The sequence below is a fragment of the Hemiscyllium ocellatum genome, chromosome 16, assembly GCF_020745735.1.
Source record: "Hemiscyllium ocellatum isolate sHemOce1 chromosome 16, sHemOce1.pat.X.cur, whole genome shotgun sequence".
NCBI lineage: Eukaryota > Metazoa > Chordata > Chondrichthyes > Orectolobiformes > Hemiscylliidae > Hemiscyllium > Hemiscyllium ocellatum.
In genome coordinates, this window is record NC_083416.1 from 41,846,906 (window position 1) to 41,863,517 (window position 16,612).

Here is a 16,612-nt window from a genome sequence, read left to right on the forward strand (position 1 = left end):
TGGCATCATGTGCGTCATGGCTCAGTGAGGTATAATGCATGCACTTCTCAGCTTTTTATCAACACAAGCAAGATGCTACACAATTCATTCAATACAGTGCAAGTTGAATATGTTATGGACTGGATTGGGCCCCCTCAAAGTATATTAAGAAGATAGCCTACACCCTAACTGTGTTTTACTTTCAAGGTAAATATCACATGCAATTTGATTGGTCAAACTACCTGACATTAAGCAAAACACTATTTATTCAAACACTATAGTTAAAATGCAACAAAAGAAAGATGATGTTGGAATAACTGTCAGAAAACTTCACAGAATATGGGAAGCGTGTAAAGCCAACAGGGCATAGACATCTCAAGAGCTAGGAGCCCCAGGGATTACAGCACATTGTGGGATATGAAGATTGGGTTAAGTCGTGGATCACAGGCAGAGCTTTACCCCGGAGCCCATAGCTCTTGAGGTGCCTATACCTTGTGAACTTTACATGTTTTCCAGATTGGTACTCTTCCCATAGCGAATATGACTTGCCTTGAGGTCACCTACTTCAAGACTACACAGTCCCCAACTATACACTACCAGATCCCATCCATCCTAAGACCAACTGCCTCCCATAACTGTGATCATTCCCTCTGCAATCAAATATAATGAGGCCAATCCCCAGTTTTGAGTTGCCTGCAGTATTAACAACATCATGGAATATCCCTGAAATGCCCCAGATTATATACTGACTGACTGTGGCCTCTGAACTAAATCTAAACCTCAGAACCAGAGACTACTGACTACGCTTCCCAACAAAGCTGCCACAGCCTAACTGATATCATGTTGCCTGATGTTTTGAAGCTGCTGCATTGTCCATTGGCCAGTTGTGTAGATGTAGGATAAGGAGACACCATATCTGGTGATCACAGAGATACGAGCCACAATTGTAGAAGTTCCATCTAAAGTAAAGAATAGATACCAAAGCAATCGTGAAGTCTCATGGACGTGAGCCAGGGGAACTAACCCAACACTTACCTCATTTTTACTGTTTTGAAGCATCAAATTTCTCAACTCAGGGGAAGTTAATAGGGTGCATTGTTTAAGAAATGAGATACAAATTCATACAAATGGGCTTCCTGTCACCCTATGGTGGGAATTTGATCGCACCATCGGAGAAGACAGGACTTGTGTCTTCCCAACACACAAATCTGACTTTTGGACTCATTTGATTACATCATCCTGTTCGCCATTATTTTTATCACCTTAGAAAGGTGAAAATGACACCCTGTGTTTCTACAGGGTCACAAATATTAACTTTACTTTTAATTAGATTCCTGACTCCAGGGTTTCACAAACTCCCATGTGGGTTGAGAGAACAATTTGGGTTTGAAAGCTCTGAGGCAGCAATGGCTACTGTAGAGCTCAGATTGACCCCAATAAAAATTAAAGCCTACTCCAACACACTCAATGACTGAAATCTCTTCCTTCACCACACAATGACTGTCATTCCTTCAGTCCCATCAAATGTTCATATTGGACAAGAACTCCAAGACATTAACATATAGTATAGAGTAATATTGGATAAAAATCCTACTGTTTCTTAATTAAATAGTTAGGTATTTTAGGAATTTTGTTACCCTTTAAATAAATCTGACTTTCTGCTTAAATGTAAAAGCTGATATAAAATAAAACTAACTCACAAAATAACTGTATTACGAACTGTACGTCAAGCTGTTATTAAGGAAATTTTTTTATTCACTCATTGGATGTGTGATTTGCTGGTCAGGTCAGGATTATTGCCCATCTTTAATTGCCCTTGTATTGTGTGGCTTGCTGGGCCATTTCAGAGTAGACAAGCAGGAGCTGGAGGAATACCGCCATTTCAGAGGGCAGTTCAGAATCAACAACATTACTGCAGGTCTGGAGGTGCATGTAGACCAGTCCAAAAGGACATTAGTGATGGGTCACCTCAACAATCATCAATGGTGGCATGGTCATCATAATGTTTAATTCCAAAGTTTTCACTGAAATCAAATTTCACCATCGTCATGGTGGGATTCAAACCCACATCCCAGCATATTAGACTAGGATTCTGGATTACCAGCCCAGTCACACCATCACTTCTCCACCATTCATATACTTCTTAGATTCTACTTCCGCCTTAACTAAACATGCCATAGAATTCACCAGCCAATTAGTGTCAAAGGAAAAAAACCTGAAACAAGGATTCCTGAAAATATCTGAGGATTAAATATTACAAAATGTAGTTTTAGTTAAGAAATACTTACAAGGAATCCAAAAACCTTGAGGAAAGCACAGCAGAAACAGTAACTGCTTACATTCCATGCCAAAGAACTTATAAAATGAACATCATCAATCCTGCAGTGCTGAACAATGCAGTAGAACAGTATAAATACTACTAATCGATAGCCATATCCGTTATGATTAAATGATGCACTAAAAGCCTTCCAGCTATTTTTGTATCTGCAAAATAAGAGTATAATTGAAAGTTCATTATAAATATTAGTAAGAAAAATTAAACTACTTTACTCATACAAGAAATAATTAACCCAGTTTTTATAGTGCTATAAATTTAAATAGATTCTTAGCCAATTAGAAATTGCGCAATCTTCAATTTCGATCCATAGACAGCTATACAAATTAACCATCATCATGTGGAAGGAATTAAGAGGCTTGAAAGTAAAATATTTCTTAGGTTGGGTTCAAGTCCTACCCTGCTCCCGAGGTGTGAAAAGCACCTCTGAGGATGTTGATTAGAAAATATTTTAAAATATCTTTTGCTAACAGTTTAGCAGTCTTTCCATAGATACTGTTATTAGCTCATTTTTTGAGTATGACGAAACTATTGAACATGGTTAGAGAGTCAGAGAATAAGATGTTTCTTAACACTGAGAATTATTGTAGGTTAAAATACTTTATCATGAGCATTGAGTGAGACAGAGACTGTTGCATGTTTTGAAGGGGGTTCTAGATAAGTACTTATGGGAGTGGAAATTACAGGTATACAGAAAGAAAGCAGTTTAGTGGAATTGGTTTTAATTTCTGGGAGATAGACAGCACAGAGAGGATGATCTAATTGACCTTATTCTGTACAGAAAGGATCTCTTAGCATGGAATTGTAAATGACTGCCTAAACATTGTAATTGTCACAAAAGCTTTTGGTATACTTAAGTTTAATATGTTTGTTTGCATGTTACTACAGTGCAATATTGTATCCCTAATATAATATCTATATACATTTTGTGACCAATCATTTAATTATGAATGGTATAGCAGTCATTTCATGTCAATATCAAACTTGCAGCATTGAAATAGGATTACAGGATTTTTTTTAGTTACAGCCCTGTATTATAGCTTATATAATTGTTTTAGAACAGTTATTTGTGATCTCAAGTGGTGTTATTGCAAGAACAGATAATTCTTTATCATTTGTAAAATCTAGATTCACTGTTTCACAAACTTTATGTGTAAAAATATTAGCAATGTCTTAGTAATATTTTTCAGACAACAATACTTGAATTAAAGAACAAAATATATTTGTATTTGATTTCAATTCAAAATCAAGGACCTACCACCAAAGCCTTTATGGTTAGCAACAGAAACATGGACTTTATCTAAAGACCTAATGAAAATTTAACATTTTTTATACATTTGTATCATTAGTTTTACATTAGGAAATATCAAAAGTCAACAACATGATCCAGCAAATCAAACGGGGCACTATGAATTATAAAACTGCTTTGGAATGTTTGGTACTTACATAACTGCTGATAATTACATTCTTTCTTTAACAACTGAATGTACATACCTGGAAGGAATGTGCCTGAGTTCTTCCAGAAAATCACACAGCTTTAACATACTTTGAGCTAATAATGATATAAAAAGCTGAAGCATGATTTGCTGTGCAATGATGTTTACTTCAGTGCAAGTAAACATATAGCTGAAAGACGCAAACATCACAAAGATGGATGACCATTTGGCTGCATTACCACGAGGCAGTGGTATATCATCTGCGAACAGTTGTGATAAGACTACCATCTGTGAGAGTGAAAGAAATCACAAACCAGGAGTTATTGATGCAAATGGTCAAAATAGCCCATTTTACTTACACCATCCAGGAACATCCTGTAGATTCAATTTGTACTTAAACGATACCAGGGTTTTCACTAGCTCTTAACTCGATCCGAAACAGTTCTATGCATTTATCATTATTTCTTACAAAATGTTTGATAGAAAATTTGCTGCTCATTTTACAGCTATTGCAATGTGTATAAAACCATGGGAGAGATAAGATGTTGTGAAACTTGAAAGGGTTCAGAAAAGATTTCCAAGGATGTTACCAGGGTTGGAGGATCTGAGCTACAGGGAAAGGCTGAACAGGCTGGGGCTGTTTTCCCTGGAATGTTAGAGGCTGAGGGGAGACCTTATAGAGGTTTACAAAATTATGAGATGCATGGATAGGATAAATAGACAAAGTCTTTTCCCTGGGGTGGGGGAGTCCAGAACTAGAGGGCATAGGTTTAGGGTGAGAGGGGAAAGATATAAAAGAGACCTAAGGGGCAACTTTTTCATGCAGAGGGTGGTACGTGTATGGAATGAGCTGCCAGAAGATGTGGTGGAGGCTGGTACAATTGCAACATTTAAGAGGCATTTGGATGGGTATCTGAATAGGAAAGATTTGGAGGAATATGGGCCGGGTGTTGGCAGGTGGGACTAGATTGGGTTGGGATATCCGGTCGGCATGGACGGGTTGGACCGAAGGGTCTGCTTTCATGCTGTACATCTCTGTGTTGTCAACCTATTACTCATTTTACATTGTTGCACAAAGTCAAGATCAAACCCTCTATGTGAAGATAAATTTCTTGACCTCATTCTGAAACCTGCATTTTGCTTGTGAACCTGTGTCCCCACCTCCTAATTACACAGATTAGTTTGAAGTGATTTCTTGCATTTTTTTCATTCCATTAATTATCTGATATAATTATCCAAAATTATCACTTAAACATGACTTTTTATTGTAAAAGTCTAACGGAGCTGAACTACCTCAGGAATACAAAACTGAAACTAAGGTTAAGGAGCTGGCGTATTACTGATGAGAAATTACTATAATTCACTGAACCAATCAAGTCTGAAAGAGCGATCAAAAGCACCTAACAATAAAAGGAATGAAGTGAATCATTCAAAACTTTTTTGAATTAGAAATAAATCCTATACCATTTTCTCAGAAATTCAAACTTGTCAGAGGGAAACATTAATTAAATATATGATCGGTTGTGAGCAGATGGACAAGGTAAAACCAAGGGCTGCAGATGCTGGAAACCAGAGTCTAGATTAGAGTGGTGCTAGAGAAGCACAGCAGGTCAGGCAGTATCCAAAGAGCAGGAAAATCAACGTTTCAGACAAAAGCCCTTCATCAGGAATCTGAAGGGCTTTTGCCCGAAACGTCGATTTTCCTGCACCTCGGATGCTGCCTGACCTGTTGTGCTTCTCCAGCACCACTCTAATCTAGCAGATGGACAAGGGTGAGGTACAGTGGGAGAAGCCTAATTGTTGTGTATTTCCTTACCTTGCCCAGAAGCCAACCTAAGATGATAGGCTTGGCTTCCTATTGTAGACGGGGTCATAAGGCTAGGCAGGACCAATCCCTAAGCCAGTAAGAAGGGGTGGTTGGAGATCTGGAGGGTAGGAGTCCAAGGGGGGATTAACAGCTTCTGGGGCAATGAAAAGGGCAAGGGCTGTGTTAGGTGTCTAAATGCAGAAGTTGGTGAAATTGGCAGGCTGAACCCACCGGGTGAGTGAAAAGGTTGCAGAAGTTCTCCTAATGCTGTAAGTGTTAGATGTCGCAAAGCTTGAGAAATCTAGTTCCCCAGTTAAACTTGAAATACTGTCTAAAAATAAGACATGTAGCCTCACTTTCATACTGAAATTACCAAAGTTTGTCAAGTTAGGATTCAGATGTTTAGATCTTTCATCTCTGATTGGGCCCAACCTCACCCACTTGTTGGAGTTAAAATTTTCTTAGTAAGATTGTATTTAAAATAGGATGTATTTCTTGATGACATTATTAAAAATAACCATCTTGGTGACACAAATTCAGGTATGCACAACAAATTGTCTCAGGTTCAATGGTATTAGTTTCTCCCTTAGAACTTATCCAATTAATGGTAGGGCCCTGGGTAGGGTTGCCAAACAAAGAGACCTAGGGGTGCAAGTACATAGTTCCTTGAAAGTGGAGTCACAGTTTGATAGGATGCCAAAGAAGGCGTTTGGCGTTTCAGTATAGGAGTTGGGATATCATGTTACATTGGACACAGCATTGGTGAGGCCACTTTTAAAATACTGTATAGAATTCTGATTGCTCTTCGAGAGGAAGAATGTTGTTAAACTTGAGAGGATGCAGAAAAGATTTACAAGGATATTGTTGGGACTGGAGGGTTTGAGTTATGGGAAGAGGCTGAATAGGCTGGTGCTTTTTTCCCTGGAGTATCGAGGCTGAGGAGTGACCTTACAAACATTTATAAAATCGTGAGGATCTTGGATAGGGTGAAGAACCAAGGCCTTTCCCTAGGATGTGGAGTCCAAAACGAGAGGGCATAGGTTAAAGGTGAGGCGGGAAAGATTTAAAAAATACCTATTGGGTCATTTTTTCACACAGTGGGTGGTGCTTCTTTGGAATAAGCTGCAAGAGGAAGTGGTGGAGACAGGTACAATTACAACATTTAAAAGGCATCTGGATGGTTACGTGAATAGTTTAGAGAGATATGGACCACATGCTGGCAAATGAGACTAGGTCAGAATGGGAATTCTGGTTGGCATGGACAAATTGGACCAAAGGGTTTGTTTCCACACTGTGTGACTCTATGACTCTATCTATGACTCTACATAGTAGTTCTGATTCACTTCTGTCCAACAACATTTAGAAGAGTCTCTCCCAGGAATGTTACAATAGCATCCCCTAGTGGTGCAGAATGGATATTTGAGTATTTCTGTCTTCAAAAGGTTGAAACATGAGCAGACTGACACGAGACAAGATTTTAGGAAAGGCTTTCTTCGAGTCCCATAAACATGCAGTACAGAAGAGGACCTTTAGTCCACCAAGTCTGTAATGCCGAAAATATACCACTATCTACACTAGTTCCGTTTAACCACTCTATGCCTATAGCCTTGAATTTTATGACATGTCACGTGCTTATTCAAATACTTTTTAAAGATTAGTGAGATTTCCCATTTCAACTACTCCTCCAACAGTGCATTCTGGACCCAACTCGACCCTCTGAGAGAAAAATTTTCCTCAACTCCCCTTTAAACCTCCTCCCTTCCTCTTTAAAATTATGCCTCTTTATAGGTGAACAACTGCTTTCTATTTTCAAGGTTGGCATTTAGAGTCACAGAGATGTACAGCATGGAAACAGACCATTCAGTCCAACTCGTCCATGCCAACCAGATATCCCAACCCAATCGAGTCCCACCTGCCAACACCTGGCCCATATCCCTCCAAACCCTTCCTATTCATATACCCATCCAGATGCCTTTTAAATGTTGCAATTGTACTAGCTTCCACCACATCCTCTGGCAGCTCATTGCATACACGTACCACCATCTGTGTGAAAAAGTTGCCCTTAGGTCTCTTCATTATCTTTCCCCTCTCACCCTAAACCTATGCCCTCTAGTTCTGGACTCCACCACCCCAGGGAAAAGACTTTGTCTATTTATCCTACCCATGCCCCTCATGATTTTATAAGCCTTTATAAGGTCACCCCTCAGCCTCTGATGCTCCCGGGAAAATAGCGCGAGCCTATTCAACCTCTCCCTATAGCTCGAATCCTCCAACCCTGGCAACATCCTTGTAAATCTTTTCTGAACCTTTCAAGTTTCACAACATCTTTCCGATAGGTAGAACAGAATTGCACGCAATATTCCAACAGTGGCCTAACCAATGTCCTGTATAGACGCAACATGACCTCCCAATGCCTGCACTCAATACTCTGACCAATAAAGGAAAGCATACCAAACGCCTTCTTCACTATCCTATCTACCTATGATTCCATTTTCAAGGAGCTATGAACCTGCATTCCAAGGTCTCTTTGTTCAGCGACACTCACTAGGACCTTACCATTAAGTGTATAAGTCCTGCTAAGATTGCTTTCCTAAAGTGCAGCACCTCGCATTTATCTAAATTAAATTCCATCTGCCAATTCTCAGCCCGTTGGCCCATCTGATCAAAGTCCCATTGTAATCTGAGGTAACCTTCTTCACTGTCCACTACACCTCCAATTTTGATGTCATCTGTAAACTTACTAACTGTACCTCTTATGCTCGCATCCAAATCATTTATATAAATGATGAAAAGTAGTGGACCCAGCACCGATTTTTGTGACACTCCACTGGTCACAGTCCTTCAGTCTGAAAAACAACCGTCCAGCACCATTCTCTGTCTTCTACCTTTGAACCAGTTCTGTGTCCAAATGGCTAGTTCTCCCTGTATTCCATGAGATCTAACCTTGCTAACTAGGCTCCCATGGGGAACCTTGGCGAACACCTTACTGAAGGCGTCTACCACTCTTCCCTCATCAATCCTCTTTGCTACTTCAAAAAAAAACTCAATCAAGTTTGTGAGACATGATTCCCACACACAATGTCATGTTGACTATCCATAATCAGTCCTTGCCTTTCCAAATACATGCACATCCTGTCCCTCAGGATTCTCTCCAACAACTTGCTAACCACCAACATCAGTTTAATTGGTGTTTAGTTCCCTGGCTTGTGTTCCGGCACCTCAGCTGTGACTATCGATTATACAAATATCTCAGGAAGAGGCCAAGCAGTCATGTCCCTAGCTTCCCACAGAGCTCTAGGATACACCTGATCAGGTTCTGGGGATTTATCCACTTTTATGTGTTTCAAGATATCCAGCACTTCCTCTTCTGTAACATGGACATTTTTCAAGATGTCACCATGTATTTACCTACATTATATATCTTCCATGACCTTTTCCACCATAAATACTGATGCAAAATACTCATTTAGTATCTCCCCTATCTCCTGTGCTTCCACACAAAGGCCACCTTGCTGATCATTGAGGGGCCCTATTCTCTCCCTAGTTACCCTTTTGTTTTTAATGTATTTGTAAAAACCCTTTGGATTCTCCTTAACTCTATTTGCCAATGCTATCTCATGTCCCCTTTTTGCCCTCCTGATTTCTCTCTTAAGTATACTCCTACTGCCTTTATACTCTTCTCAGGATTCACTTCCTATGGCTAAGACTAATCTACCATGATTGAAGAGTTAAAAATGTGCAGGTGAACACATATAGAAATGATTTCCAGCAAATAAAAATATTAATTATATAACATATGTTAGCCACTGCACAATTCAAGGATTGTCAGAATAAACCTAACATTTGGAAAAAAGCTGCATAGGTTTATTCTAATTAAAGTAGGGTTAAGAACATATACTTATGAAAAAAGATTGCATAACCACTTCAGAGTTTACAGTACTAGAAGTTCAATTTCCATTTATCCACCCTATCAGCAATCTTGCTTCTTTTGTTTGTGTTTGGCACACTGTCTTGCACCTTAAACGTTCACTTCGTCCATTACTGTTCAACAATGGCAGCAATGCACACTAACTGCAGCATGCACTGAATCAATTTTTCAAGGCCACATTAAACACACCTTCCACACCCATGGTCCCTACCACCTACAAGATCAAGATCTGCAAGCACATAGGAGCACCACCAGCTATAGGTTATTCTCCAAGTCACATACGATTCTGACTTGGAAATAAATCACCATTCCTTCATTGTCACAGAGGCAAAAATCCTAGAAGTCCCCAAAGGCACTATTGGTGTACTTACCCTACATGGACTGCATAATTCACAATGTCAAACCATCATCACCTTCTCAAGTAAGTAATGTTTGCTTTGTCAGCAATACACATATCCCATGAATAAAATTAAAAAGATGTCTTTCTCCAAGTATATTGCCATGCAGCTAAGGGAGACATTTATAGGTAAAGGATGGCAAATTAGCTAACACTTCATTGCTTGAATATCTGCTACCTTTACTTTCATTACAACAGTGGATTGAATACACTTCAAAGTAATTGTAGTCTTTGGCATTTAATTGATTCCAAGGAGATGAAAGTGTCAAGGTACAGATTTGAGAGGCCAAGGAAATCCCTTGTGGACTCAGACCTGTAAGCCTCTTGGTTCATCCTGGAGATTGTACTCTTTGGTAGTCTGGAATAAAAATCTCTTACAGACAGTTTAGTTTAATTTTAGTCTTTCCCTTTATTTACCAATAGCATCACTGTTAGAATATAACACTGATACCTATAAGCCAAGCTAACTAGGTTCTAAAACCTAGTAGAGTAGGATACCAGCTCTTCAAGAGCCCTTGCAGGCTACTCTCTTTCTGTCACAAGCAGGCTTCCTTTATACAAAATGTTTACAAAAACCCTGCACGACCTTAATTAGTCAGGTAACAGTGGAAAGGCAATAACTTGTAAGGAAGGGAATTAATTGTCAGGTTAAATTCTTAGCCATCCATCAGGTGGAAAAACCAAATCCAACCAAGTCAGGCACATGTTGGCAAGATAAGTTCCTATCATAAAGAGGCACTAGTCTAAACTAAGTGGGAGAGGTAATAAGGTAACCTTGCACAGCCCATTGTCCGATATCATTGTTTTACAAAATGTTTCTTAGCAAGGACAGCAAACCTTGACCATAAAATGGCTTCCTGACAAATTGTGTCAGAACCTCTTTAATATTAGGTTTAGAATAATGTTTAAGCCAGGAGCAGACTCCTCCTTTTTATCTTAAGCAGAGAATCATTCTGTACCCAAGGCTGAACTGTTACCAGAAGGTGGTATGTAAAATGATGTATTAGTCTTGAATTAACATGCTTTCTTTTCAGGGTTGTGATTCAAATTCAGATAAGACATAAGATCTGACTAGTTAGAATTGAAAGTGAGGCAGTCAATCATCTGTAAGAATAGCAAGTAAGTTAAAATTTCATCTATATTACCTTTTACAGAGTTTGTATTTCATAACCCAAAGGCTACTCAAAATCCTTGTAAAGTCCCAAAACGCGATTAAATTCAATCCATTACAAGTAAGCAAGAAAAGTTAAATTTCTACTGGTTTCTGCCATATCAGCTCTAAAATGGTCTCTCTCTCTCTCTCTCTCTAGTGTCTTTTTGAACTCTCAAGTCAGGGACTTGTATCAGAAAAGATGTTTTTCCGTCTGTGTCTGCCCAGCTTGCAAGGATGATAAAGAATCCATTATAATTGATAGGACCTGACCGTTAATTACAAGGTTTTTGATGATACCGAGTTTTGTTTCGAGGTCAGAATCAAACAGTCATTAATTTCACAAGAGAATAGCCGTGAATGCTATCACTCGGTGTATTGTTTATACAGATTCATTGATGTTAAAGTAAATGTTCTTAATTGCATTAGAGCATCCTGTTATCACTTAATGAGGACAGATGTTTTTATCTTCTGCATATCCTGGGTTCCCCCTTTTTTGTGTCTTGACGCCTCCCTGTCTGCCCTATTTATTTTCTAGTGCGCAGCAAATGTGTTCTATATTCAGTATAACATTTGGTCTAAATGTTTAAGAACAAGTTTTAAGGCCGTAGACTTGCTCAAAAGAAGCTACACAAGTGCAAGTTATTTATTTAAATAATATGACAAATGCTTATTGCTGTGGTAATTTGGAGATGCCGGTTGGACTGGGGTGTACAAAGTTAAAAATCACATCCTTCATCAAGTGATAACAGAATTTATAGCAAAAATTTACAGTGTGATGTAACTGATATTTTACATTGAAAAATTGATTGTCTGTTAAGCCTTTCATCTGTTAGAATGCAGTGATAATTTCACTTCTTTCATGTGTAAATCACAAAACCTTTTTTATATGTAAAAGTTGCAGTCTCAGGTTAGCAGTTAACAATGGTGATAGCTAGACAATAAATGAAGGTGTTGGCCCCATGTGTTCTCTGTCTATGCCATGACGTTTAGATTGATTCTAATCTAAAAAGTGAGATAACGGAGTTTTACATATATTCATGCAGTTTTTGAGCTCAGAGTTCTACATGAATGCATGCAGTTTTTGAACAAAGTACCATGTAACTCTGCAAGTACAAATTCACCCCACAAAATATATGTGTGCATGTGGGTCTTTGTCTGTCTTTGTGTGTCTGTCTGGGGTGGAGGTTGTGAGTGTGAGCAAGTGTGTGTGTGTGTGTGTGTGTGTGTAGTGAGTGCAGAGTGTCTTAAATCTGTGAGGGGGTCCACGTGTGAGTGTGGGAGTGTGTGTGGGTATCTGTTAGGGTGTGTGTGGGTGTCTGTGTGCGCATCTGTGTGTATGCGTGTCCGTGTGCATGTGTGTATAGGAGTGTCTGTATGTGTGTGAGAGTGTGTGTGTGTAGGAGTATCTCTGTGTGTGTATGTACCATGCCTCTGGGCATCCTTGCCTGCAAAGTATAAGATAGACAACGTTGGCTGAGTCACATGAGTACCTGCCATGTACAAGGTGGGAGGTGTCCCCACACGTAATGGTGGTATCTATGTCCACACTCTGACACATCTTGCAGTGTCTTCCGTGACACGCTTGTATGGAGTTGTCCTAAGAGCTGGTCAGTTTGCTACAAACAACGATCTGTTTGAGGTTTGGCGGTTGTTTAAAGGCAAGTAGTGGAGATGTGGGGAAGGTCTTGGTGAGGTGCTCATCCTCAATGATAATGTATTGCAGGTCACGAAGAACATGGCGTAATTTTTCAGCACTGGGAAATACTGAACAACAAAGGATACCCTGTCGGTTGCAGCACGTGTCTGTCTCCTGACGAGGTTATTACGGTTCCTTGCTGTGGCACATCAGAGCTGGCGGTCGATGGGGTTTAGTAATATAACCTAGAGACTAGATAGAACAATAGCCACTGGACTCATCTACCTACAATATTCTGTAGTGCATTGTAACTGTGTTGCACAACAGTGACAGGATGACATCTATTTCTAGCATCCCAGATATAACAATTAAAACTTAAAAATAATACAGTTAAGAATTGGAGCTGTGTTTTTTGGATTTTAAAAATGGTACCAAGTTAGAGGCTATAACTGATAGTCTGAAACATTGCAGGAAGACAAACAAAAGCAAAATGAATGGCTAATTACGAATGAAATTCAATCATAGATGCAACAGTCCATACTGTAATACACAGAGAGGTCACCAAAGCAGACATATGGTAATGGCCAGATAATTTAGGTTATTTGTTGAATGATAGATAGCCATTGGCCAGAACATCAGAATTTCTACTCCCTTGACCTCCTTCAAATAGTAGCATGGGACTTTTAACATTCACCAGCAAGAGTCTCTCATTTCTGGTCAGAACTTGATTCCATTCTGTCTCCATTACATTCATTCTGATTATCAAAGAAGTCTTACGAAACATCAAGAGGCCATGCAGTCCATTGTGTCTGTACCAGCTCTTCAAATGGATGTCATTTCCTAATGCCAATTTCCTGTTTTCTTCCTCATCTCCTTGCAGGTTACTCAATCTTCAGCACAAGTGCTTACTATCTGTCATCATTTGCTCTTAAACAAGCACATCCCCCTCTGCCACATGCCATGGTAGACAGAGCCTTCAATGTCTATTCCACTTCATGCACTCCTTTACCCACCCTTTCACCCTGCTTCCAGAACCACAATAGAGTTCACTTTGTCCTCAACTTCCACTACATCAGTCTCTGTATTAAAAAGATCATTCTCCAATATTTGCATCACCAACTGTGCTATGCTACTTTTAAACACATCTTCCTATCCCTTACCCAATGGCATTCCAGCAAGCTATTCCCTCTGTAATACCTTGATAGGTGCCTCTTTTCATCCCTTTAATTTCCCTGGCACCTTTCTATGCAAGTGCACCAGTCTTTATAACTTCACCCTTCTCACCATCAATACTTTGAACACTACTTCCAGGTGAAGAAGTGATTTGCTCATATGTCTTACAATTTAACATATGGATTTGTTGCTTTCCTTTACACTGAGGAGTCCTCATGGCGGCTGGATGATTGTTGTGGCGCACAGTCATGCACAGTTTGCAAGTACGACTATGAGCTTTCAGGCATCTGCCCTTCACTTTGCTCCCACTCTCTGTTCTGATCTGCTGCGGCCTCCCAATTAAATTCAAAGCATGCTCAAGGAACATCATATCTATGGACCTTTGGAGCCTTCTGGACTCAGTTTATCATTGATAGTTTGTAATTTCTGATGCCCACCATTTCTGTTTCCTTCACCTCTGCTGATTTGTTTCTTTATTTCTTTGTTCTATCATTCATTGGCTTTCCCTTGGCAACTATTCATGCCATTCATGCCACCTCAAGAACATGAACTGAAGAACATTGAAAGAGTTAATGAATTAAGAGCACAATTCTAAAGGGATGCAAGATTCGAACATCCTAGAATGTATGAGAACAGATCAGTGAAGATGGCAGGACAAATAGAGAGCACAGTTAGTAAAGCATTCAGTGTCCTTGGCTTTATTAATAGAGGCATAGTTCAAGAGCAAGGTGGTGATATTGAACTTATACAAGACACTTGATAGACCTCAGCTAAATATTACGTGCAGTTATGGGTGCTGCATTATAGGAAATATGGGAATGCATTGAAGAGAGTGCAGAAGCATTTTACAGTTTTACAGAAATGAGAAATTTCAGTTCTGAGGATAGACTAAAGAAGTTGGGACTCTTCTGCTTTCAGCCAAGAAGGCTGAATTAAATTTGATAGAGGTTTTCAAAATTATGAGTGGGCCAGATACAAAAAAAATCCGGAGAAACTTTTTCATACATGGAGTAGTTGATGCACTGCCTGGAGATGTTGTGGAGGCAGGTTCCATTGTGTCATTTAAGAGGGCATTGGATTATTATTTGGATAGAAATGGCGTGCAGGGATTTAGGTGGAAGGCACGGAAAACAGAATCAGAAAAGGCACAATTGGCCAAATGACTTCCTTCTGTGCGTGACTAATTCCAGATCCATCTTTTGGTGCTTTATCTGTCACATTACCGCTGCCTTTGACCATGCATCATGAAATTTTTCAAATTTAATCCCTCTTGCTCTCCATCCATTAACAGATTTCCCTTTTATAAAAGCAGATTACTGCGAATGTTGGAATCTGAAACCAAAAGAGAAAATACTGGAAAATCCCAGAGCTGACGTTTCGACAAAGGGTCAGTTAGATTCGAAACGTCAGCTTTTTTTTCTCTCCTTACAGAGCTGCTGGGATTTTCCAGTATTTTCTCTTTTGATTTCAGATTTCCCTTTTACTTTTTCTTCATCACCCATTTCGCTTGCTCAAAACCCTTCGCATCTCGGTGACTTTTACCAGTTCTGATGAAAGACCTGAAACATGAACTTTGGTTCTCTTTCCACCTGTCGCTGCCAATTTTTACCGCGTTTTGACTATTTCCTACTTTTACTGCAGATTTGCAACATCAGCAGCAATGACTTTCACCCGTGGTACTACTGGCGATGCAGCAAAGAGATTTGCTTTGCTATAAAACACTGAAGTCATATCTTAAAGTTACTTTGCATGCACGAATGTAATCCAAAAGAACCCACCACAGACACTCCCTTAGTGCTCTCTACAAACACACTGGCACTGGAGTGAGAGACCAGCATAGCAAGCAATTTTTCTGAAGACAGGATAACCGAGCCGCAGTTGGGGGGGGGGGGGGGGTCTACAATTCGAACACTCCCCCGATTTAATAGTTTAAACAGAAACATAGAATAATTACTTGGAAGTCTCTTACTTTCTATTGAAGGAAACTTCCCAATGAACAGGATATCGGTATCTAGCAGGCAGCTATCTGTTGAATGAGTTCACTCACTTCGCTGTCCGTGTTGGTACCAGGTTACAGTCCAACAGGGTTAATTGGAAACACACTAGCTTTCGGAGCGACGCTCCTTCATCAGGCGATAATCTCCAAATCGTGTTGGTACACAACTCCCTGACGACCGGCAAGATCTTCCAGCCACTCCCGCCCGTAATCCACTTCTCTTTCCGAGTGAGAGAAACAGGCTGAATTTCCGCAAACAATTGAGACCGCCACGGGGAGACAGGGCAACCCCTTAATCCCAACCGGCGGAATTAAATAAAATAAGATCTAAGTTTCACTTTATACGTTTCTCAGGTGGCGCAAGTGCAGGCAGGAATTCAGTTTTGAATCTTGCCCGACCGCTCCTCTTTTACCTGTGATGTGAAGAAGCTGCCTCTTTGCGGAGAAAGTGTCTGAATTCTGCACACAAAAGAATTCAGCTTCTGCTGAGGTGTGCATGGGTCTGGAGGCGGGTTCATAAACTGCACGTTGGAATTTTTTTTCTTTGCCTTTATTTGCATATTTCAGTTTTGAAAATCTAAATATGTACAGTTTCCTGCATTTATGCACCTCGAATTCAAGACGGGAAAATGTGGTTGAAATCTGTAGAAGACGCAAGTATGCCTACCTGCTGTCTAACTAGAACAACCAGTGAAGCTCTCCAGATATAATCTTGAATACAGCAACAGATCTCAGTTGTCATTTACCAATTGAAAACGAAATACTGTGGGTA

The 16,612-nt window shown here is 39.8% G+C and overlaps 1 protein-coding gene across 1 annotated transcript in view; it reads right to left on the reverse strand.

Moving 5' to 3' along the window:
- Positions 1 to 16,270, reverse strand: part of sting1 (stimulator of interferon response cGAMP interactor 1) — a 29,513-nt gene extending 13,243 nt beyond the window's left edge. The window contains exons 1-3 of the mRNA XM_060836610.1: positions 16,254 to 16,270; positions 3,809 to 4,038; positions 2,268 to 2,463 (exon numbers count right to left, since the gene is read on the reverse strand). Of these exons, the coding sequence (XP_060692593.1) occupies positions 2,268 to 2,463; positions 3,809 to 4,038 (426 nt within the window). The 5' untranslated portion in view covers positions 16,254 to 16,270. The remainder of the gene's footprint in view (positions 1 to 2,267; positions 2,464 to 3,808; positions 4,039 to 16,253) is intronic.
- Positions 16,271 to 16,612: the final 342 nt, after the last annotated feature.